Below are 24,357 nucleotides of genomic sequence, written 5' to 3'. Positions count from 1 at the left end.
ACATGGACATCTCCGGTACCGGAAATATCAGGACGTGTGAAACCGGCCTTATACACAGTTCTCTTTAAATGCCTAATATTTCTTCTTGAAACTCATCTGACAGAAAATATTGGAGCTTAGGATAGTATAGATTGTGAAGTCTCCGAGACCCATACTCTAATTACACCAGAGAGGTTTCACCACTAGTTACTCATTTAGTACTGATGGAGACTGTGGAGTTTGATCATTTCAGTAGTTCCTAATCAGGCCCCATTATTAACCCCTTCCTGCCATCCGACGTACTATCCCGTCCACGGTACCCGGGCCCGTATGACCGGGGACGGGATAGTACGTCGGGCCCTTTAATGCGATACCGCGACTAAAGTCGCGGTGATCGCATTAAAATTCCGACGCCATCTCACCTTAGAAAAGATGGCGTCGGCATCCCGGGCTGCGATCCCGCCCCCCCGGCATCCAGAGCGCTGTGATTGGCTGTTCAATTCTGAACAGCCAATCGCAGCGTTTCTCATTGTTTCAGCCAATCAGCTTGGCTGAAACAATGATGTCCTAGGCGGGGATCGAGTACCGATGTACTCGATCCTAGAGCCGGTGCCTGGCAACGCCAGGCACCGGCAAAAAGCACCCGGATTGGCGCGATCGCCGATCTGATCGATCGCGCCAATCGCAGTGCACAGCGGCGCTATATCGCCGCTGTGCCCTGCCAGTACCGGCCAGGATCGGTGCTATATTAGCACCGATCATGCTGGAGCCTGATGCAGGCCCAGTAGGGCCTGCAGGAGTTGGCTGGCGCGATCGATTAGATCGGCGATCGCGCCAACCACAGGGCACAGCTGCGGTCACCATGTGACCGCTCTGTGCCCTGCTGGTGACCTGGGCATGACCTGCCTAGTAATCGGAGCTGTGAGCTCCGATTCTAGGCAGTTGCCATGGTCACCAGGCAGATCAGGGATTGGTGGGATCGATGTAATCATTCGATCCCACCAATGACAGGTCACAGCAGCGATGTGACCGCTCTGTGACCTGCCCCCTGACCTGCCTCTGACCTGTCTGACCTGTCTGCAGGGGTCCTCACTCTAGCTGAGGATTCCTGCAGAGAAGTCGGACGCAGCAAGAGCTCCTGTGCTGGGTATTGTGGTGCCACAGCTTGTAGCATCACAATCCCTGCAGAAGAAAGAAGAAGAAGAAGAAAGAAAACTACAATTGTAAGTGTTAATTGATCCCTGATCCCCTGCCCAATCTATCTTCACCCCCCCAATCTATCTTCATCCCCCCATCCCCCCTCCACCCCCCCTCTTACCCCCCTTTTACCCCCCTCCACCCCACTTTTGCGTCACCTCCGTGCGCAGCCGGCGAGCGTTGATCGGTGACGCAGTTCACCGATCAACACTCGCGCTCGCTTTTTTTTCCTTAGCCCCCTTTGCGCCACTTCCGTTCACACATTCCGCAGCCGCAAAAGTTGGATAAGTGACACACGTCACTTATCCAAGCTTGTGCCTGCCGTTTTTCATTTTTTTCACCCCCCTTTGTGCCACCTAACTACAACCCTAACTGTTGATCCCTGCCCAATCTATCTTCATCCACCCCAATCCCCCCATCCCCCTTCCCCCTATTTTTACCCCCCTCCACCCCACTTTTGCGCCACCTCCGTGCGCAGCTGCCGAGCGTTGATTGGTGACGAGGTTCACCGATCAACTCTTGAGCTCGTTTTTTTTTCCTTAGCCCCTTTTGCGCCACTTCCGTACACACATCCCGCAGCCGCAAAAGTTGGATAAGTGACACACGTCACTTATCCAAGCTTGTGCCTGCCGCTTTTCATTTTTTTCACCCCCCTTTGTGCCACCTAACTACAACCCTAACTGTTGATCCCTGCCCAATCTCTCTTCTTCCACCCCAATCCCCCCATCCCCCTTCCCCCTATTTTTACCCCCCTCCACCCCACTTTTGCGCCACCTCCGTGCGCAGCCGCCGAGCGTTGATTGGTGACGCAGTTCACCGATCAACACTTGAGCTCGCTTTTTTTTCCTTAGCCCCTCCGTACACACATCCCGCAGCTGCGAAACTTGGATAAGTGACACAGTTCACTTATCAGAGTTTGCCGTTTTCCTTTTTTTTTTTTTTCCACCCCCCCTTGCGCCACCCCGTGCGCACATCCAGCAGCCTAGTTTTGATAAGTGACACTTATCAGCTAGGGCCTGCTGTTTTATACTTTTTTCCACAGCTTTTTCTTTACAGAAAGTTTACACCAATCACTCCCCCCCCCTCACGTACACATACAGTTTTCAATAAAGTGTACACCCAAGCACCATATTTACACAAAAATGTCATCAAATTCATCCCAACAGCGCTATTCAGTGGAGGAGGCATATGCTTTACTTGCCTCCGAAACTGATAGCGATTTGGATGACGATCCGACTTTTCTTTATTTTTCGGATTCTTCATCCTCTTCTTCTTCCTCTTCTCCCTCCTCATCTTCCTCCTCGGGTCCTGCGGAACCGCCACGCAGACGCTCCAGGACAGAAGATGAGGCAGCGCCCACCATGCCCGCAGCTGACCCAGTGCTCCCCGTATGGACCTCGCCCCCCGAAAATTACGAGCCACTGATTCCTGATTTTGTGGCAGAATCAGGAATCAAGTTTGACACCACCGGCCTCACAGAAATTGACTTTTTCAAAGTCTTTTTCTCTGAGGATTTTGTTAACCTCATGGTGGAGCAAACTAATTTGTACGCTCGTCAATTTTTGGAGCAAAACCCGCGTTCAACATTTTCAAACTGGTCTCCTGTAGACGCAGTTGAAATGACGCAGTTTTGGGGCCTGGTCCTCCATATGGGGATACTGAAGAAACCGGAAATTCGGCAATATTGGAGTGTTGATATTTTATACAACACTCCAGTGTTCCGAATGGTCATGGCCCGGACGCGTTTTGAGGCCATCCACAAGTTTCTGCATTATACTGATAATGCAGCGTGTCCCGCACAAGATGACCCCAACTTTGACCGTCTGTTCAAAGTTCGGCCGGTCATCGAACACTTCAACAAAAAGTTTGCTGAAGTGTACGTGCCCCAAAGGGACATCTGCGTGGATGAGTCCTTGGTTCACTTCAAGGGAAGGCTGCGATTCCGTCAATACCTGCCCAGTAAGAGGGCCAGGTACGGAATCAAACTCTATAAGTTGTGTGAGAGTACCTCAGGGTACACCCACAAGTTTAGAGTTTACGAAGGGAAGGACACCCGGATTGAACCCCCTGAGTGTCCTCCTTTCCTGGGAGTGAGTGGGAAAATTGTGTGGGATTTGGTGCACCCACTGCTGGATAAAGGTTATCACCTCTACACTGATAACTTTTATACCAGCATCCCACTCTACAAATCCCTCTCTGAGCGACGTACCGCAGCCTGCGGTACTGTCCGCAAAAATCAGAGAGGCCTCCTGAAGACGCTACTTGGGCAGATGCTCCGAAAAGGTGAGAGCAGAGCCCAATGTAGCGACCACCTGCTGGTGGTCAAGTACAAGGACAAGAGAGATGTCCATCTCTTGACCACCATACACGGTGATGGCAGTACCCTCTGCACTGTACGGGGTACCTCTACACAGGTCCTCAAACCGACATGTGTAGTGGGGTACAACAAAAAAATGGGGGGAGTTGATCTCTCCGATCAACTCCTCCAACCGTACAATGCATTGAGGAAGGCCAAGGTGTGGTACAAAAAGCTGGCCGTGCACATCGTCCAAATGGCAATGCTCAAAGCATTCCTGCTGTCACAATGTGCATGCCCCAGCGATACGGCGTACCTTCATTTCCAGGAGGTAGTGGTTAAGGCCATGATGTTTGGCGCTCAGGAAGGAGCGGGCCCCAGTACTTCAGGAACTGAAGGTGCTCGTATTGTCCCAGGTCAGCATTTTCCGGGGGTGGTCCCGCCAACCCCAAGAAAAGGTAAGCCGCAAAAAAGGTGTCGAGTGTGTTACAAAAAAGGAATACGCAGGGACACCACTTACCAGTGCGACACCTGCCCCGAAAAACCTGGCCTGTGCATGAAGGATTGCTTCAAATTGTACCACACCTCCATGCACTACTAATTTACATTAGATTAGTTGGGGGCACATCTAGATTTGTTCATTGGGGGTCTAGTATCCAAAATGATGTCATATGTGGGGTTTTTTCCTGTTTAGGCACATCAGGGACTCTGCAAATGGAACATGACGCCAGCAGACCATCAAAGTCTGCATTCCAAAACAACACTACTTCCCTTTCGAGCCCCAACGTGTGCCTAAACAGTTTTTTCCCACATGTGGGGTACCAGAGTACCCAGGACAAATTGGACAACGACTTTTGGGGTCCAATTTCTCCTGTTACTCTTGGGAAAATTAAAAATTGGGGACTAAATGATCATTTATGTGGGAACAAAACAGGATTTTATATTTTCACGCCTGGGCATTATAATCTTTAGTGAAACACTTGGGGGTTCAAAGTGCTCACCACACATCTAGATAAGTTCCTTAGGGGGTCTAGTTTCCAAAATGGGGTCACTTATGGGGGGTTTCTACTGTTTAGGAACATCAAGGGCTCTGCAAATGGAACATGACGCCCGCAGACCATTCCATCAAAGTCTGCTTTCCAAAACGTCATTACTTCCCTTTCGAGCCCTGACGTGTGCCCAAACAGTAGTTTTCTCCCACATGTGGGGTATCAGGGTACTCAGGACAAATTGGACAACAACTTTTGGGGTCCAAATTCTCCTGTTACTCTTGGGAAAATTAAAAATTGGGGACTAAATGATCATTTATGTGGGAACAAAACAGGATTTTATATTTTCACGCCTGGGCATTATAATCTTTAGTGAAACACTTAGGGGTTCAAAGTGCTCACCACACATCTAGATAAGTTCCTTAGGGGGTCTAGTTTCCAAAATGGGGTCACTTATTGGGGGTTTCTACTGTTTAGGAACATCAAGGGCTCTGCAAATGGAACATGACGCCCGCAGACCATTCCATCAAAGTCTGCTTTCCAAAACGTCATTACTTCCCTTTCGAGCCCTGACGTGTGCCCAAACAGTAGTTTTCTCCCACATGTGGGGTATCAGGGTACTCAGGATAAATTGGACAACAACTTTTGGGGTCCAATTTCTCCTGTTACTCTTGGGAAAATTAAAAATTGGGGACTAAATGATCATTTATGTGGGAACAAAACAGGATTTTATATTTTCACGCCTGGGCATTATAATCTTTAGTGAAACACTTGGGGGTTCAAAGTGCTCACCACACATCTAGATAAGTTCCTTAGGGGGTCTAATTTCCAAAATGGGGTCACTTATTGGGGGTTTCTACTGTTTAGGAACATCAAGTGCTCTGCAAATGGAACATGACGCCCACAGACCATTCCATCAAAGTCTGCTTTCCAAAACGTCATTACTTCCCTTTCGAGCCCTGACGTGTGCCCAAACAGTAGTTTTCTCCCACATGTGGGGTATCAGGGTACTCAGGACAAATTGGACAACAACTTTTGGGGTCCAATTTCTCCTGTTACTCTTGGGAAAATTTAAAAATTGGGGACTAAATGATCATTTATGTGGGAACAAAACAGGATTTTATATTTTCACGCCCGGGTGTTATAAACTTCTGTGAAGCCCTTGGGGGTTCAAAGTGCTCACCACACATCTAGATAAGTTCCTTAGGGGGTCTAGTTTCCAAAATGGGGTCACTTGTGGGGGGTTTCCACTGTTTAGGCACATCAAACGCTCGTCAAACGTGACATGGCGTCCGATCTCAATTCCAGCCAATTTTAGGTTGAAAAAGTCAAACGGGGCTCCTTCCCTTCTGAGCCCTGCCATGTGCCTAAACAGTGGTTCCCCCCCACATATTGGGTATCAGCGTACTCAGGACAAATTTGACAACAACCTTTGGGGTCCAATTTCTCCTGTTACCCTTGGGAAAACAAAATATTGGGGACTAAATGATCATGTTTGTGGAAAAAATATGATTTTTTATTTTCACGCCCGGGTGTTATAAACTTCTGTGAAGCCCTTGGGGGTTCAAAGTGCTCACCACACATCTAGATAAGTTCCTTAGGTGGTCTAGTTTCCAAAATGGGGTCACTTGTGGGGGGTTTCCACTGTTTAGGCACATCAGATGCTCGTCAAACGTGACATGGCGTCCGATCTCAATTCCAGCCAATTTTAGGTTGAAAAAGTCAAACGGGGCTCCTTCCCTTGTGAGCCCTGCCATGTGCCTAAACAGTGGTTCCCCCCCACATATTGGGTATCAGCATACTCAGGACAAATTTGACAAGAACCTTTGGGGTCCAATTTCTCCTGTTACCCTTGGGAAAACAAAATATTGGGGACTAAATGATCATGTTTGTGGAAAAAATATGATTTTTTATTTTCACGCCCGGGTGTTATAAACTTCTGTGAAGCCCTTGGGGGTTCAAAGTGGTCACCACACATCTAGATAAGTTCCTTAGGGGGTCTAGTTTCCAAAAGGGGGCCACTTGTGGGGGGGTTTCCACTGTTTAGGCACATCAGACGCTTGTCAAACGCGACATGGCGTCCGATCTCAATTCCAGCCAATTTTAGGTTGAAAAAGTCAAACGGGGCTCCTTCCCTTCTGAGCCCTGCCATGTGCCCAAACAGTGGTTCATCCCCACATATTGGGTATCAGCGTACTCAGGACAAATTTGACAAGAACCTTTGGGGTCCAATTTCTGCTGTTACCCTTGGGAAAACAAAATATTGGGGACTAAATGATCATGTTTGTGGAAAAAATATGATTTTTTATTTTCACTCCCGGGTGTTATAAACTTCTGTGAAGCCCTTGGGGGTTCAAAGTGGTCACCACACATCTAGATAAGTTCCTTAGGGGGTCTAGTTTCCAAAATGGGGTCACTTGTGGGGGGTTTCCACTGTTTAGGCACATCAGACACTCGTCAAACGCGACATGGCGTCCGATCTCAATTCCAGCCAATTTTAGGTTGAAAAAGTCAAACGGGGCTCCTTCCCTTCTGAGCCCTGCCTTGTGCCCAAACAGTGGTTCCCCCCATATATTGGGTATCAGCGTACTCAGGACAAATTTGACAACAACTTTTGGGGTCCAATTTCTCCTGTTACCCTTGGGAAAACAAAATATTGGGGACTAAATGATCATGTTTGTGGAAAAAATATGATTTTTTATTTTCACGCCTGGGTGTTATAAACTTCTGTGAAGCCCTTGGGGGTTCAAAGTGGTCACCACACATCTAGATAAGTTCCTTAGGGGGTCTAGTTTCCAAAATGGGGTCACTTGTGGGGGGTTTCCACTGTTTAGGCACATCAGACACTCGTCAAACGCGACATGGCGTCCGATCTCAATTCCAGCCAATTTTAGGTTGAAAAAGTCAAACGGGGCTCCTTCCCTTCTGAGCCCTGCCTTGTGCCCAAACAGTGGTTCCCCCCCATATATTGGGTATCAGCGTACTCAGGATAAATTTGACAACAACTTTTGGGGTCCAATTTCTCCTGTTACCCTTGGGAAAATAAAAAAATTGTTGCTAAAATATTATTTTTGTGACTAAAAAGTTAAATGTTCATTTTTTCCTTCCACGTTGCTTCTGCTCCTGTGAAGCACCTGAAGGGTTAATAATCTTCTTGAATGTAGTTTTGAGTAGCTTCAGGGGTGCAGTTTTTAGAATGGTGTCACTTTTGGGTATTTTCTGCCATATAGACCCCTCAAAGTGACTTCAAATGTGAGGTGGTCCCTAAAAAAAATGGTTTTGTAAGTTTTGTTGTAAAAATTAGAAATCGCTTGTCAAATTTTAACCCTTATAACTTCCTAACAAAAAAAAATGTTGTTTCCCAAATTGTGCTGGTGTAAAGTAGACATGTGGGAAATGTTATTTAGTAACTATTTTGTGTCACATATTTCTCTGTTTTAAGGGCATACAAATTCAAAGTTTGAAAATTGCAAAATTTTCAAAATTTTTGCCATATTTCTGTTTTTTTCATAAATAAACGCAAGTTATAGCGAAAATTTTTTACCACTAAAGTGAAGTACAATGTCACGAGAAAACAATCTCAGAATCGCCTAGATCCGTTGAAGCGTTCCAGAGTTATAACCTCATAAAGGGACAGTGGTCAGAATTGTAAAAATTGGCCCGGTCATGAACGTGCAAACCACCCTTGGGGGTGAAGGGGTTAATATCTGACGTGTGTCACTTTATGTGGTGATAAATTCTTCACAAAGGATAATAGAAAACAACTGGATCTTACAAATTATTTTCCAGCTTCGCACTATACCCTACATACGATTGTACACTACTGTCTGGGCACATGGCAGTGTTCAGAAGGGAAGGAGCGCCATTTAGCTATTTGAATGAAGATCTAGCTGGAATAGTTTGCAGACACAATGTATTGGGAGCACTGTTCATGGTCACCTGGCAGCTCAAAAGAAGTCCACCATGAACATGCTTGGCTCTATCTTCTCTGCTTTCCATATCCCAAGGATTGCCTTGCTCATCGCCCTTTAATACCATTACATGAATCTGGACTTACACTGGGACCCCTAGGCTTGAACCATGGTGTTACCTGCTATTCTGTGCTGTTAGATGGCAAGAAGAATAGTCAGATAGCTGGGTTAGAACCAGAAGGACAGAATACAGAATCAGAAGACACAAGAGTAGTCAGTAAACGGGCCACGGTCACAGCAGGAAACAAATACACAAGCCGCAAGCTGAGCACAGAGGACTCAACCAGAGGAGAACAGCGCTGTATCTGGCAGATTCCGGCCATGTGCTTTGCGCTTTAGTAAGGTGTGGTACTTTCCAATTGGCTGAAGTAGGGAGCAGATTACTCCAGCTGGACAGCAGGAACAGATCCCAGATGAGATTGGACACACCATATGCAGAAGCCCTAACTAGTGTTGAGCGATACCTTCCGATATCGGGAAATATAGGATCGGATTGGATCGTACCGATACCCCAAAAATATCGGGTATTGCCGATTCAGATACCGGAAACCCATGCAAGTCAATGGGGCACAAATATCGGAATGAAAATAAACCCTTTCTTTCCTTGCACATCCAGTTCGGGAGGGGGGAAGAGTGTGGGCGGAGGCTGTGCGTGTGTGTGTGTGTGCAGGCGGGGTCTGTGCGGGCCTGCCGGAGGTCTGTGCGGGCCTGCCGGGGGTCTGTGTGGGCCTGTAGGGGGTCTGTACGGGCCTGCCGGGGGTCTGTGCAGGCCTGCCGGGGGTCTGTACGGGCCGGCCGGGGGTCTGTGCGGGCCTGTAGGTTGTGTGTGTGGGCCTGTCGGTTGTGTGTGTGTGCAGGCATCGTCCGATGGGACTACAAGTCCCATCGGGTGATGCCTGCTACAATGATAGTGATTGACACATTAGCCAATGATGGGACAGTAGTAGTCCCATCATCCGGCTAATGTGTTGAATGTAAAAAAAAAAAAAAAAAGCATACATACTACATATATACTACATTCATACAACATGCTACATACATACAACATACATACTACATACAATACATTCATACAATACATTCACATAGACATACAGTACATACAGTTGTGGCCAAAAGTATTGACACCCCTGCAATTCTGTCAGATAATACTCAGTTTCTTCCTGAAAATGATTGCAAACACAAATTCTTTGATATTATTATCTTCATTTAATTTGTCTTAAATGAAAAAACACAAAAAGAATTGTCCTAAAGCCAAATTGGATATAATTCCACACCAAACATAAAAAAGAGGGTGGACAAAAGTATTGGCACTGTTCGAAAAATCATGTGATGCTTCTCTAATTTGTGTAATTAACAGCACCTGTAACTTACCTGTGGCACCTAACAGGTGTTGGCAATAACTAAATCACACTTGCAGCCAGTTGACATGGATTAAAGTTGACTCAACCTCTGTCCTGTGTCCTTGTGTGTACATTGAGCATGGAGAAAAGAAAGAAGACCAAAGAACTGTCTGAGGACTTGAGAAACCAAATTGTGAGGAAGCATGAGCAATCTCAAGGCTACAAGTCCATCTCCAAAGACCTGAGTGTTCCTGTGTCTACCGTGCGCAGTGAACTGTATAACAGAGTACATACTCACCATCACTTGTCACTTTGATCCCCGAAGCCAGTGTCATCTATAAAAAATATTAAAATAACAAACAACCAATATACTCCCTGGTCCGCAGAAATCCACGAGTGTCCCACGACGATCTCCCGTGGAGAGCAGCAGCATCAGCTGATGCGACTGCCCTCTAGGGGCTCCAGGAATACAATGACGGGAGGTAGGCATTCCTCCGCCACTGTAAAAAAAATAGTCCCTAGTCTCACTTTTGGCATTGCTGTGTGAGAAAGTTCCCACGCAGCTTTTGCCATAAAGTGAGACTAGTGAACTATAGTAACCTCTCAGTGATGCACTGCAGGAGATCGTCGTGGGACACTAGTGGATTTCTGCGGATCACAGAGTATATTGGTTGTTTGTTATTTTAATATTTTTTACAGATGACACTGGCTTCGGGGATCAAAGTGACAAGTGATGGTGAGTATGTACTCTATGTTATATGTACTGTATGTCTATATGTATGTATTGTATGTTGTATGAATGAAGTATATATGTAGTAAGTATGTATTATGTAGTATGTATGTTGTATGAATGTAGTATGTATGGTTGTATGAATGTAGTATATATGTAGTATGTATGTTGTATGAATGTAGTATGTATGTATGTTGTATGAATGTTGTGTGTATATATGTAGTATGTATGAATGTAGTATATATGTAGTATATTGTATGAATGTAGTATGTATGTTGTATGAATGTTGTGTATATATGTAGTATGTATGTATGTTGTATGAATGTAGTATATATGTAGAAAGTATGTATGTTGTATGAATGTAGTATATATAGTATGTATGAATGTAGTATGTATGCATGTTGTATGTATGTAGTATGTATAGTTTTTTTTTTTTTTTTTACATTCAACACATTAGCCGGATGATGGGACTACTACTGTCTCATCATTGGCTAATGTGTCAATCACTGTCATTGTAGCAGGCATAGCCCGATGGGACTTGCAGTCCCATCGGATGATGCCTGCACACACACACAACCCCCGGCAGGCCCGCACAGACCCCCGGCAGGCCCGCACAAACCGCGCATCATGATGACATAATTTCAGCAGTCAATCACAGCCATGCCATTAGTTAACATGGCTAACACAACTGGCTCATGTATTATGGGAACTTCCGATTCCGGTATTCGATAGTGTAAAAATATCGGAACTCCGATAAAGCGAATATCAGCCGATACCCGATATTTGCAGTATCGGAATGCTCAACACTAGACCTAACATAACTAAATGACAGAAAACCAGAACAATCGAAATCCCCATAAAGTGATTCTATTTTATAAATTAATTCACTGAGGGTTATAATCCTTAGGAGGAGTGAATATTTTGACTCCACAGCCACTTTCTGCAAATTAACACGCAGTGGATGTTGGAGAGTGAAAATTACACATTTTCCATTTTATTACCCACCACATAGTGCCCAGATTGTGCTCCAGGAGACACACACCGCAAATTAAGTGGATTCTTCTCACTATAATATTACTAAATACAGGGATCCTAAATAGAGGTGAGCGACTTTTGGTTTTTTAGGGTCGCGTTTCGTTTCGTGAAACCCGACTTTTCCAAAAGTCGGGTCGAGCAAGATCGTCCGATGATAGGGAAAAGTCGGGGTCGTCCCGAAACACGAAACCCAATGTAAGTCAATGGGGAATAAAAGTCGGCAGTGAGAGGAGTACAGGAAACACACCAACAGTGCCCATTTGAATGCCAAAAGCATCAATTCTTCTTACTTAAGCTTGTCAACCTTAATTAACTTCATAATACAAGTTATGCACTGAAAAATGGGGGTTATTTGGCTACAAACTGTTGGGGGGGAGGGCTGGCTCCAGGTTTTAATGTGCCCTGGGCAAAAGAGCGCCCCTTTAACACATACCACAACTCATCATGCTCCGATACGGCAGAGAAATAGCGGTATATAGTACAATGAAAAATACTTCACTTTTTACATCTCATGACGAGGCCCATCTATTTCTCCATACAGAATCATTGGTCCCATATAATGTTTGAAACAGTATATGATGAGCTCCACATAATGCTACAGTATATGTTGGTCCCCATGGATGAAGCTCCACTGTCTTATGGGCCCAAATAATGCTCCAAACATAATGGGCCCCATTTCTAATGCTCTAGTGTATAATGGGCCCTGTAAATGCTGCTCCAGTGTCTGATGTCCACCTTTGGAATGTTCCAGTGTATGGTGGGCCCCATCTATCATTCTCCAGAGTATAGTGCTCCCCAAAAATTGCTGTCCCAACATTGAAAACAATCAAATAAGTCTCCTCGCTAGGGAATCCCTGTACTTGTCTGGACTCCTCGTCATCCCCATCTTCCATCTCACTGCACAGTATTTCAACTTTGCAAGTGCTGTGATCCTGAGCAAGCAGGGGGGGCCCACTCGTTGGCGACGGCACTGGCACAGAGCCCCTGATAGTACGGTGGTGTGTCTGATGGCGGGTGGGCCGAACCTGCACTTTCATCTTCAGCTTCCTCTTTGTCACCGTGTAAGATGGAACTGTATATGGGAAGGGTAACCTGAGTTTCATCAGGGTCAGATTCAGGCCGTGTAGCGTGCGAGGGGAATGTAGTGGTCTGGGTCAATGTACCAGCAGATTCATCGAGCAGTGGCTGGGCATCAGTGCACTTGTGTCGCCCCCAGGAGTACGGTCGCCACAGTGGCATTACCTTCTTCCTAGGGAGTGTGATGTCATGCTTGGGAGCAACGAACGATCTCTCTAGCAGGTTAACTGATTGGGCGGCGTTATTCCCACGAGTCATGACCCTCCAAACAGCGTTCATGAAGGCAAAGTGTTTGTTTTACGTGGGCAGTATGGTTGCAAAGCTGAACCTTAAAGGAATGTCCAGAAGGGCACCACCAGGAGTGGAGCCTACAGTTAAATTCGACTCCACCTGGGAAACCTCAACCATGCCAGCTACAGAACAGATGCACACATTGCAAGCTTAATTCCGTTAACGAACGAGACTCCGTCATGCCCCGCGGTCCAAGTCCGGCTTACTAGAGGGACACGTGAGGCTCTGGCACATGAGATTGGCCAATAACTGGTGTGTCATGCCCTTACATGTCCGTGGCTGCATGTGCGCTACACTGAAAAGGCCAGCGTTTGTCGCTTACAGGTGCAGATAACCCGCTGAACAACGTTAGTGATGGGGATCTGTGATTACAATTATTACCCGCGAACAATGATTTCCCAGTAAGTGCAGGTCAACTGCAGTTCCGGAATTAGGCCTAACCGTCATTCCTGAAAAAATGAAAAACTTACGTGTGCAAACCACAGGTGCTGTAGCTTGCTTAACAGCTCGCCAGCCGTTCTCACGCCCAGTATGGATTGCATGTGATTGCACAAAGGTTAGAAAGGGTACCATATCCCCGGATAACATGTATGGATAGCGTACACATTCAAAATATATGTCTATACATCAGGAGGCAGGCTCAGACGGTGTTAGGCCCAGTATGGATTGCACGTGATTGCACAAAGGTGAGAAAGGGTACCGTATCCCCAGATAACATGTATGGATAGCGTACACATTCAAAATATATGTATATACATCAGGAGGCAGGCTCAGACGGTGTTAGGCCCAGTATGGATTGCACGTGATTGCACAAAGGTGAGAAAGGGTACTGTATCCCCAGATAACATGTATGGATAGCGTACACATTCAAAATATATGTCTATACATCAGGAGGCAGGCTCAGACGGTGTTAGGCCCAGTATTTATTGCACGTGATTGCACAAAGGTGAGAAAGGGTACCGTATCCCCAGATAACATGTATGGATAGCATACACATTCAAAATATATGTCTATACATCAGGAGGCAGGCTCAGACGGTGTCAGGCCCAGTATGGATTGCACGTGATTGCACAAAGGTGAAAAAGGGTTCCGTATCCTCAGATAACATGTATGGATAGCGTACACATTCAAAATATATGTCTATACATCAGGAGGCAGGCTCAGACGGTGTTAGGCCCAGTATGGATTGCACGTGATTGCACAAAGGTGAGAAAGGGTACCGTATCCCCAGATAACATATATGGATAGCGTACACATTCAAAATATATGTCTATACATCAGGAGGCAGGCTCAGACGGTGTTAGGCCCAGTATGGATTGCACGTGATTGCACAAAGGTTAGAAAGGGTACCGTATCCTCAGATAACATGTATGGATAGCGTACACATTCAAAATATATGTCTATACATCATGAGGCAGGCTCAGACGGTGTTAGGCCCAGTATGGATTGCACAAAGGTGAGAAAGGGTACCGTATCCCCAGATAACATGTATGGATAGCATACACATTCAAAATATATGTCTATACATTAGGAGGCAGGCTCAGACGGTGTTAGGCCCAGTATGGATTGCACTTGATTGCACAAAGGTGAGAAAGGGTACCGTATACCCAGATAACATGTATGGATAGCGTACACATTCAAAATATATGTCTATACATCATGAGGCAGGCTCAGACGGTGTTAGGCCCAGTATGGATTGCACGTGATTGCACAAAGGTGAGAAAGGGTACCGTATCCCCAGATAACATGTATGGATAGCGTACACATTCAAAATATGTCTATACATCAGGAGGCAGGCTCAAACGGTGTCAGGCCCAGTATGGATTTGACGGCCCAGACTACACAGCGGAGGAGCAGGGAGAGGTAAAGATTGCAAATGCTGGGGCCCCGCCCAAGCAAGGGGGGCCCACTCGTGGGCGTCGGTACTGGCACTGGGCCCCTCATAGTACGGCGGTGTGTCTGACGGCGGGTGTGCACCACCACCGTCAGAGACACTTGATTGCACTATGAGGGACCCTGTGCCAGTGCCCGCGCCCAAGATTCGGCCTACCCACCTGTCCAGGGCAACGGCACTCGCACGGTGTCGTGCGCTAGGTGGTGACCCCGGCCATGGGGGGGAGGCAGCACAGTTAGGGAGTTTTAGAAAGTGGCATATGTTGATGTTGGACATTCAGCTGATGCAAAAGGTGAAATAGGTCAAGACCCAGGAATAGGTGGACCAAAGCAAGCCATTTTTCTGTCACCCTATGTGTCATCAGGGGAAGGTGGGACAAAATCCTTGGAAACCCATGCGTGGTTCATTTTAATGAAGGTTAGATCATCCACATTTTGGGTTGACAGACGGGTCCTTTTTTCTGTCAGGATTGATCCAGCTGCACTGAAGACTCTTTCCGATAGCACACTTGCAGCTGGGCAAGCGAGCTCCTGTAAGGCATATTGTGCCAATTCAGGCCAGGTGTCCAGTTTAGCAGCCCAATAGTCAAAGGGGAATGACCTGTGTGGGAGAACATCGATATGGGAGGAAAAGTAGTTTGTAACCATAGTTGACAACTGCTGTCTCCTGTCACTTTCCATCGATGCAGTATTACCAGTTGTGTGAGCGGTACTTGAAAAATCAGTCCACAACATTGTCATGAAACCCCTGTCTCCAACGCCACTTCTGCTGTGTGCACCACGAACACCTCTGCCAAGCTGACCCCGGCCCGTACGGCTCGTGTGAGAACCATCACCGCTGCTGTGTGCTGGGAATGCCTCAAGCAACCGATTTACCAGAGTTGCTTGTTTATTAGCCAATATTAGGTCAAGGTTCTCCTGTGGCATGATGTTTTGTAATTTGCCTTTATAGCGTGGATCCAGGATGCTGGCCAACCAGTAGTCGTCATCGTTCATCATTTTGGCAATGCGGGGGTCCCTTTTTAGGATCTGCAAGGTATAATCTGACATGTGGGCCAATGTTCCCGGTGTCAATGATGCACTGCGAGTGCTGGTTGGAGGAGCACTTTCTGGCAAATCCACATCCCTCCAGTCATGCACAAACCCTGTACCAGACCTTGCCACGCCAACATTTTCACTTGCCCCACGAGATGCATCCTCCTCCCCTAAGTAATCATCCCCATCATCCTCCTCCTCCTCTTCTTCCTCCACCTCGTCCAGGAGAGGTCCCTGAGCAGACAATGGCTGAATGTCATCAAGGATTCCCTCCTCTTCCTCCTCATCAACATTGTCTGCAGAAGCCTGCTCCTTAAGGTGCGTCAAAGTTTGCATGAGCAGACGCATAAGTGGGATGCTCATGCTTAGGATGGCGTCGTCTGCGCTTACCAGCCGTGTGCATTCCTCAAAACACTGAAGGACTTTACAGAGGTCTTTCAGCTTCGACCACTGCACACCTGTCAACTCCATGTCTGCTCTCAAAGTGCCTGGCCGTGTATCCTCCCACAAATGCATTATGGCCTGCCTCTGCTCGCACAGCCGCTCCACCATGTGCAGGGTGGAGTTCCACCTTGTTGCAATGTCGATAATGAGGCGGTGGTTGGGAAGGTGGAGCAATCGCTGCAGCTTCTGCATACGAACGGAGTGTACAGGCGACCGGCGGATGTGCGCGCACAGTCTTCGCACCTTCTGGAGCAGGGCTGTTAACTCCGGATAATTTTTGAGGAAGCACTGCACCACCAGGTTCAAGGTGTGAGCCAAGCAAGGTATGTGGCTGAGTTTTGAAAGGGCTATGGCTGCCACAAAATTACGGCCGTTATCACTAACTACCTTGCCTGCCTCAAGATGTACACTGCCCAGCCATGACTCAGTTTGTCGCTGAAAGTACTCGGCCAGCACCTCGGCGGTGTGTCTGTCGCCCAAACACATCATCTGCAACACAGCCTGCTGACGCTTTCCACTAGCTGCTCGATAGGGGGACACCTCGTGTGCAACAGTGGCAGCTGCAGATGGAGTGCTCGTACGACTGCGCTCTGGACGAGTTTTCGCTTCTGGAGGAGGAGGGTCGAACGCCTACAGCCAACTGTTTCCTATACCGTGGGCTAGGCAGCACTGTCCCACCACCGCTGTCCCCTGTGGACCCTGCATCCACCACATTAACCCAGTGCGCAGTGATGGACACGTAACGGCCCTGGCCATGCCGACTGGACCATGCATCAGTTGTGAGGTGCTCCTTTCCGCTCACTGACTGAGTGCATGGACAATGCGGTCTTTCACATGATGGTGGAGGGCTGGGATGGCTTTGCGAGAGAAGAAGTGGCGACTGGGTAGGTCATAGCGTGGTACTGCATAGGCCATGAGTTCGCGGAAAGCTGCGCTTTCCACCAACCGAAAGGGCATCATCTCAAACGAGATTAGTTTGGCAATGTGGGCGTTCAAACCCAGTGTACGTGGATGAGAGACTGAGTACTTTCTTGACCTATTCATAGTGTCTGGGAGGGTGAGCTGGACTTGAGAGCTGCATATGGTGGAAGTAGCGGTGGACAGGGCAGACTGAGAGAGGGTTGATGATGGTGATGGAGTTGGTGTTCTTTCTGATGGCCTAGAATCAGTCTTTCGTTGATATAACAGTGGGATTCCCTGACTGCTGTGGCCTTGCAACGACACCTCAACATTTGCTGCTGTGCTAACCGGTGGGCTTACAGTGGGGGAAACAATGTAGCGTTGCTGACTACCTTCGTTGTGATCAGTTGCACATGTGGCACTTGAGGTTTGGTGTTGTGTCCACGCTTGCAAGTGCATGCTGGTTAAATGTCTAAGCATGCAACTGGTATTCAAATTTTTCAGATTTTTCCCTCGGCTAAAGGTCTTTGCGCACTTCTTACAGATAACCTTGGCCTGATCATGAGGATTTTGTTCAAAAAAGTGCCACACTGCACTCTTCCTACTTTGGCAGACATTTTGCGGCCTAGCACGCTGTGATCTTTTGACCCTCTGGACAAGCTGTCCAGCAACTCTTGATTTTTGGAACCTGTCTTTGGAGTGCTCCGGGCCTGCCAGATAACAGCTGTTGCGATGTCGATGTCTGCTGTGGATGCTCCTCATCTGAGCTATTGGAAGCAGCACCCTCTTCCCCCAATGGATGCCAATCTGGGTCATCTATCACCTCCTTTTCAATGTCATGTGCACCTTCCTCTGTGTCACCGTGTATGGTGGTATAGTGTGCGGGAAGGGGCACCTGAGTCTCATCAGGGTCAGAATCTGGCTCTGTACACTGCGAGGACAATGTAGTGCTCTGAGTGAATGTACCAGCAGAATCATCCATCAGCGGCTGTGCATCAGTGCACTCCATGTCAGATTCATCTTGGCCTGGGTAATTCACCATTTGACTTGATAATCCAGGCATGGTATGTGAAAACAGCTCCATGGAGTAATCAGTAGTATGGCCTGCGTCATCCTTCAATCTTGGTTGGGGTGAAGGACACAAGGAAAGGTGTGTTTCATGAACATGAGCCTCCAATGACGACTCAGTGCTTTTACTTTTTACAACTGAAGAAGAGGAGGCGATAGAGCTGGAGGCTGAGTCAGCAATGTAAGACAAAACTTTTTCCTGATGCTCTGGCTTTAAAAGCGGTTTGCCAACTCCTAGAAAACTAAGCCTTCGAAGCCTTATGGAGCCAGACAATGACGCAGGCTCAACACCTGCATTTGGTCCTATTTTGCTCTTGCCACTACCATCAGATCCACCACCAACACCATCATTACCAGCTGCCAACCCCCGCCCAATTCCACGGCCTCTTCCACCAGCCTTCCTCATTTTTGGTAAAAATGTAGACAAAATCCAACAAACTATATAGTAATGTAAAACAAGGTACAAGGTGTCTATAGGACAGGGGAGATTTTGAATTTCTGCTCACACTAGTGGACACTGGACACTTTTGGATTGTGTGAGGCCCACTGAATATCTGAGCGCTATGTGACAGGCTCGATGGCACAGCTGTGACCAAAGTGACTAGAGGATAAGTGAGATTTTGAATTTCTGCAGACACTTGTGGACACTGGACACTTTTGGATTGTGTGAGGCCCACTGAATATCTGAGCGCTATGTGACAGGCTCGATGGCACAGCTGTGACCAAAGTGACTAGAAAATAAGTGAGATTTTGAATTTCTGCAGACACTTGTGGACACTGGACACTTTTGGATTGTGTGAGGCCCACTGAATATCTGAGCGCTATGTGACAGGCTCGATGGCACAGCTGTGACCAAAGTGACTAGAGGATAAGTGAGATTTTGAATTTCTGCAGACACTTGTGGACACTGGACACTTTTGGATTGTGTGAGGCCCACTGAATATCTGAGCGCTATGTGACAGGCTCGATGGCACAGCTGTGACCAAAGTGACTAGAGGATAAGTGAGATTTTGAATTTCTGCAGACACTTGTGGACACTGGACACTTTTGGATTGTGTGAGGCCCACTGAATATCTGAGCGCTATGTGACAGGCTCGATGGCACAGCTGTGACCAAAGTGACTAGAGGATAAGTGAGATTTTGAATTTCTGCAGACACTTGTGGACACTGGACACTTTTGGATTGTGTGAGGCCCACTGAATATCTGAGCGCTATGTGACAGGCTCGATGGCACAGCTGTGACCAAAGTGACTAGAGGATAAGTGAGATTTTGAATTTCTGCAGACACTTGTGGACACTGGACACTTTTGGATTGTGTGAGGCCCACTGAATATCTGAGCCCTATGTGACAGGCTCGATGGCACAGCTGTGACCAGTGACTAGAGGATAAGTGAGATTTTGAATTTCTGCAGACACTTGTGGACACTGGACACTTTTGGATTGTGTGAGGCCCACTGAATATCTGAGCGCTATGTGACAGGCTCGATGGCACAGCTGTGACCAAAGTGACTAGAGGATAAGTGAGATTTTGAATTTCTGCAGACACTTGTGGACACTGGACACTTTTGGATTGTGTGAGGCCCACTGAATATCTGAGCGCTATGTCACAGGCTCGATGGCACAGCTGTAACCAAAGTGACTAGAGGATAAGTGAGATTTTGAATTTCTGCAGACACTTGTGGACACTGGACACTTTTGGATTGTGTGAGGCCCACTGAATATCTGAGCGCTATGTGACAGGCTCGATGGCACAGCTGTGACCAAATGACCAGAGGATAAGTGAGATTTTGAATTTCTGCAGACACTTGTTGACACTGGACACTTTTGGATTGTGTGAGGCCCACTGAATATCTGAGTGCTATGTCACAGGCTCGATGGCACAGCTGTGACCAAAGTGACTAGAGGATAAGTGAGATTTTGAATTTCTGCAGACACTTGTGGACACTGGACACTTTTGGATTGTGTGAGGCCCACTGAATATCTGAGCGCTATGTCACAGGCTCGATGGCACAGCTGTGACCAAAGTGACTAGAGGATAAGTGAGATTTTGAATTTCTGCAGACACTTGTGGACACTGGACACTTTTGGATTGTGTGAGGCCCACTGAATATCTGAGCGCTATGTGACAGGCTCGATGGCACAGCTGTGACCAAATGACCAGAGGATAAATGAGATTTTGAATTTCTGCAGACACTTGTTGACACTGGACACTTTTGGATTGTGTGAGGCCCACTGAATATCTGAGTGCTATGTCACAGGCTCGATGGCACAGCTGTGACCAAAGTGACTAGAGGATAAGTGAGATTTTGAATTTCTGCAGACACTTGTGGACACTGGACACTTTTGGATTGTGTGAGGCCCACTGAATATCTGAGCGCTATGTCACAGGCTCGATGGCACAGCTGTGACCAAAGTGACTAGAGGATAAGTGAGATTTTGAATTTCTGCAGACACTTGTGGACACTGGACACTTTTGGATTGTGTGAGGCCCACTGAATATCTGAGCGCTATGTGACAGGCTCGATGGCACAGCTGTGACCAAAGTGACTAGAGGATAAGTGAGATTTTGAATTTCTGCAGACACTTGTGGACACTGGACACTTTTGGATTGTGTGAGGCCCACTGAATATCTGAGCGCTATGTCACAGGCTCGATGGCACAGCTGTGACCAAAGTGACTAGAGGATAAGTGAGATTTTGAATTTCTGCAGACACTTGTGGACACTGGACACTTTTGGATTGTGTGAGGCCCACTGAATATCTGAGCGCTATGTGACAGGCTCGATGGCACAGCTGTGACCAAAGTGACTAGAGGATAAGTGAGATTTTGAATTTCTGCAGACACTTGTGGACACTGGACACTTTTGGATTGTGTGAGGCCCACTGAATATCTGAGCGCTATGTCACAGGCTCGATGGCACAGCTGTGACCAAAGTGACTAGAGGATAAGTGAGATTTTGAATTTCTGCAGACATTGGACACTTTTGGATTGTGTGAGGCCCACTGAATATCTGAGTGCTATGTCACAGGCAGAAATTGGCTAGTGTATCACAAACTACAAGGTGTATGTAGAATTGGGCAGAGTAGGAATCTCCCTAGAGTACAGGTCTGTAAGAACGGAACATGTCCTCGACTTATTCTCACAGAGTGACACAGATAGCTTCACTGTGGCTGTGATAACAGCCGTTACACGGTACTGTGTGAGGAGCGTACACCGCTGTATGGTGTGAAAAAATGCACGCTCAGTACCTCAGCAGGACAAAAAAAAACAAATTGGGATTGCTTTTAAAAAAGCAGTTTGCAGCTCAGTACCTCAGCAGGACAAAAAAAAAAATTGGGATTGCTTTTAAAAAAGCAGTTTGCAGAGCAGTGGGTAAACAGCAACGCCAGCTGTCAGGAAGCCTTAGAAGGCAGCCCAACAACCAACACCACTGATACACCACAATATAGCCTCCCCTTGCACTGCACACACAGTGACTGGTGTGTTGTACAGGCACAATCGCTAGCAGCAGAAGCAGTTTTTTTTTCTTCCCTGCCTAACACTCTCCCTACAGAATCAGCAGCAACCTCTCCCTATACTGAGATCGGCAGAAGTAAGATGGCGGTCGGCGTGCACGCCCTTTTATACCCCCTGTGACGCCCACCAAAGCAAGCCAATCACTTGCATGCCCTTCTGAAAGATGGTGGTGACCCGTGCCTAGGTCATCACGTTGCCCACAGTGTCCGTGGATCCTGATTGGCTGAAAAAGAGCGCAAAACAAACTTTTGAAACGCGACTTTGGCACGCAAGTCGCCGACCTCGTGGCCGACCTCATCCTAGGGTCGGGTTTCGTTTCATGAAACCCGACTTTGCCCAAAGTCGGCGACTTTTGAAATTTTTCGACCCGTTTCGCTCAACTCTAATCCTAAATGTTGTTTGCGCACATTGCAAGACTCCGAAGTGAAAGCGGATATAACTGGATTGGTTTATGGAAACCTTGTTGCTTTTCAACAGCCTTTGAGCCACTAATAGTGTTTACAGATGATGGACCTGAGTGGGGACTTGTTTTTTGTGAGATGAGAATTGGTATTATTTTCACCTACATAACATTGATTGGTTTCTTTTTATTTGATATTTGGGAGGCAGAATGAACAAACAGTTGAACACCACACACTGCTGGTTCATCCAACAAGGTTTTCTATTAGACTGTGAACTGTCATTGTCTTGGTAAATAATTAAAGTTTTTTACATAGGTTGCCATTTTTATGTACAGTTTAAGTAGAAATGTTCAAAAATATAAAACTTAATATTTTATTAAATTTTTTTTTTTTTTTTTATCTTCGCAGATGACTGTAGCAGGAGATCAGAGGGACAGCTGACATCTTCAATTTTTAAATCTGATGATCTTGAGATCCTACAAGATACAACTGAAGTGATTGCTATTACTCCAGATATATCATCATCCATTCACAGCAAAGATCTGTCATCTGATCCTATGAAACAGGTCCCATCTTCTGATTCATTACTGACTATTAAGGAAAATCAAAGTCACAAAAGAGGCATTAAAAAACAAACTGCTCCTAAAGGAAAGAAGACATTTTCATGTTCAGAATGTGGGAAATGTTTTAACAAGAAATCAGATTATGTTAAGCACCAGAGAACTCACACAGTGGAGAAGCCTTTTTCCTGTTCAGAATGTGGGAAATCTTTTGCACAGAAATCACAATTGGTTACCCACAAGAGAACTCACACAGGGGAGAAGGCTTTTTCATGTTCAGAATGTGGGAAATGTTTTAACAATAAATCACATTGTGTTAAGCACCAGAGAACTCACACAGGGGAGAAACTATATTCATGTTCAGAATGTGGGAAATGTTTTGTACATAAATCACATTTTGTTATCCACCAAATAACTCACACAGGAGAGAAGCCTTTTTCATGTTCAGAATGTGGGAAATGCTTTAACAATAAATCAAATTTTGTTAAGCACCAGAGAACTCACACAGGGGAGAAGCCATTTTCATGTTCAGAATGTGGGAAACATTTTAACCAGAAAGCGCTTCTTCATCGCCATCAGAGCAGTCACACAGATGAGAAGCCTTTTTTATTTTCTTAATGTGGGAAATATTTTACTTGGAAATCAACTGTTAATAAACATCAGAGACATAACAAAGGGGAGAAGACTTTTTATGTTCATAATGTTGGAATAGTTTTAACCAAAATTAAATCTTCTTAAATGGGTTGTCTCTTGTCATTCCTCATGTTTGCTGACAAAAGGATAAATATAAACCTTATTAATTCCAAATGTAAAACTATACCCATAATTCACCCCCTGAAGGTTAGTCAGTAGGTGACTAATAGAAAAAACATGTACCCCACATCTCAGTATATAGGGTGAGGTGATGTATACACACTCACTCTCCAAGCCTTTCATTTCTACGGGTTTCATCGTCCTCACCAAAGGCGTCATCAGGAGACTAATTAATATTGATCTATATTCAAGCGAGACTAGACAAAAAAAACTAAAATCATGTATCATGTTATCCGAAACAAAACTAGCCACATATATGCAGATCCCAGACTTCAAACTATATACTTCATACAGTTTTTACATCACGAGGGACACGGATCTATAATTCTATAGGAAACAATCTAGGGGTGACAGTGAGTGGTGTCAGGAAACAAAACAATGCATGTGAAAAGAGCCAAATGTGACACCACCAAGTGGCCAGTGAAAGTGCAACGGATAAGAAAAGAGAATAAAAAGTGATATGGTAAAGTTATAACGATAAAAGCAGCTTAAGAAACAGTGATGGATAATAAAATATATGGAAAAGTGTTTGTTGTGAAGTGTATACACTCATAGAAATGTTTTCTTTGAAATATAAATAAATCAGTATTAGGATGTGTAAAAAAAGAGAAATATGTTATTTTGAGAAAATGTAATGAACAATAAGTTAAGTGAATAATCGTGAATGAAATTGTTATTAAAAAATATAATTAAATCCCAGAACCTGACACTTCCCAGGATATATGGGCTTATATTGGAATCCCAATTAACCAACTGGAAAGTTAAAAATAAAGGATACAAAAAAACAAGCCCAAAACACCTCATAACCCACAATGTAAG

At 46.0% G+C, this 24,357-nt stretch overlaps 1 protein-coding gene across 2 annotated transcripts in view; it reads left to right on the top strand.

The window, feature by feature from the left end:
- Positions 1 to 23,469, top strand: part of LOC141082312 (oocyte zinc finger protein XlCOF8.4-like) — a 29,056-nt gene extending 5,587 nt beyond the window's left edge. For both annotated transcript variants that reach the window (XM_073566259.1, XM_073566260.1), the window contains one exon: positions 22,574 to 23,469. In XM_073566259.1, the coding sequence (XP_073422360.1) occupies positions 22,574 to 23,343 (770 nt within the window). In that variant the 3' untranslated portion in view covers positions 23,344 to 23,469. The remainder of the gene's footprint in view (positions 1 to 22,573) is intronic.
- Positions 23,470 to 24,357: the final 888 nt, after the last annotated feature.

The sequence above is a fragment of the Dendrobates tinctorius genome, unplaced genomic scaffold (assembly GCF_039654945.1).
Source record: "Dendrobates tinctorius isolate UK_male_01 unplaced genomic scaffold, ASM3965494v1 ptg000017l, whole genome shotgun sequence".
Taxonomy (NCBI): Eukaryota; Metazoa; Chordata; class Amphibia; order Anura; family Dendrobatidae; genus Dendrobates; species Dendrobates tinctorius.
The sequence above is the reverse complement of the archived record's forward strand: the minus strand, read 5'-3'. Positions and strand labels throughout refer to the sequence as shown.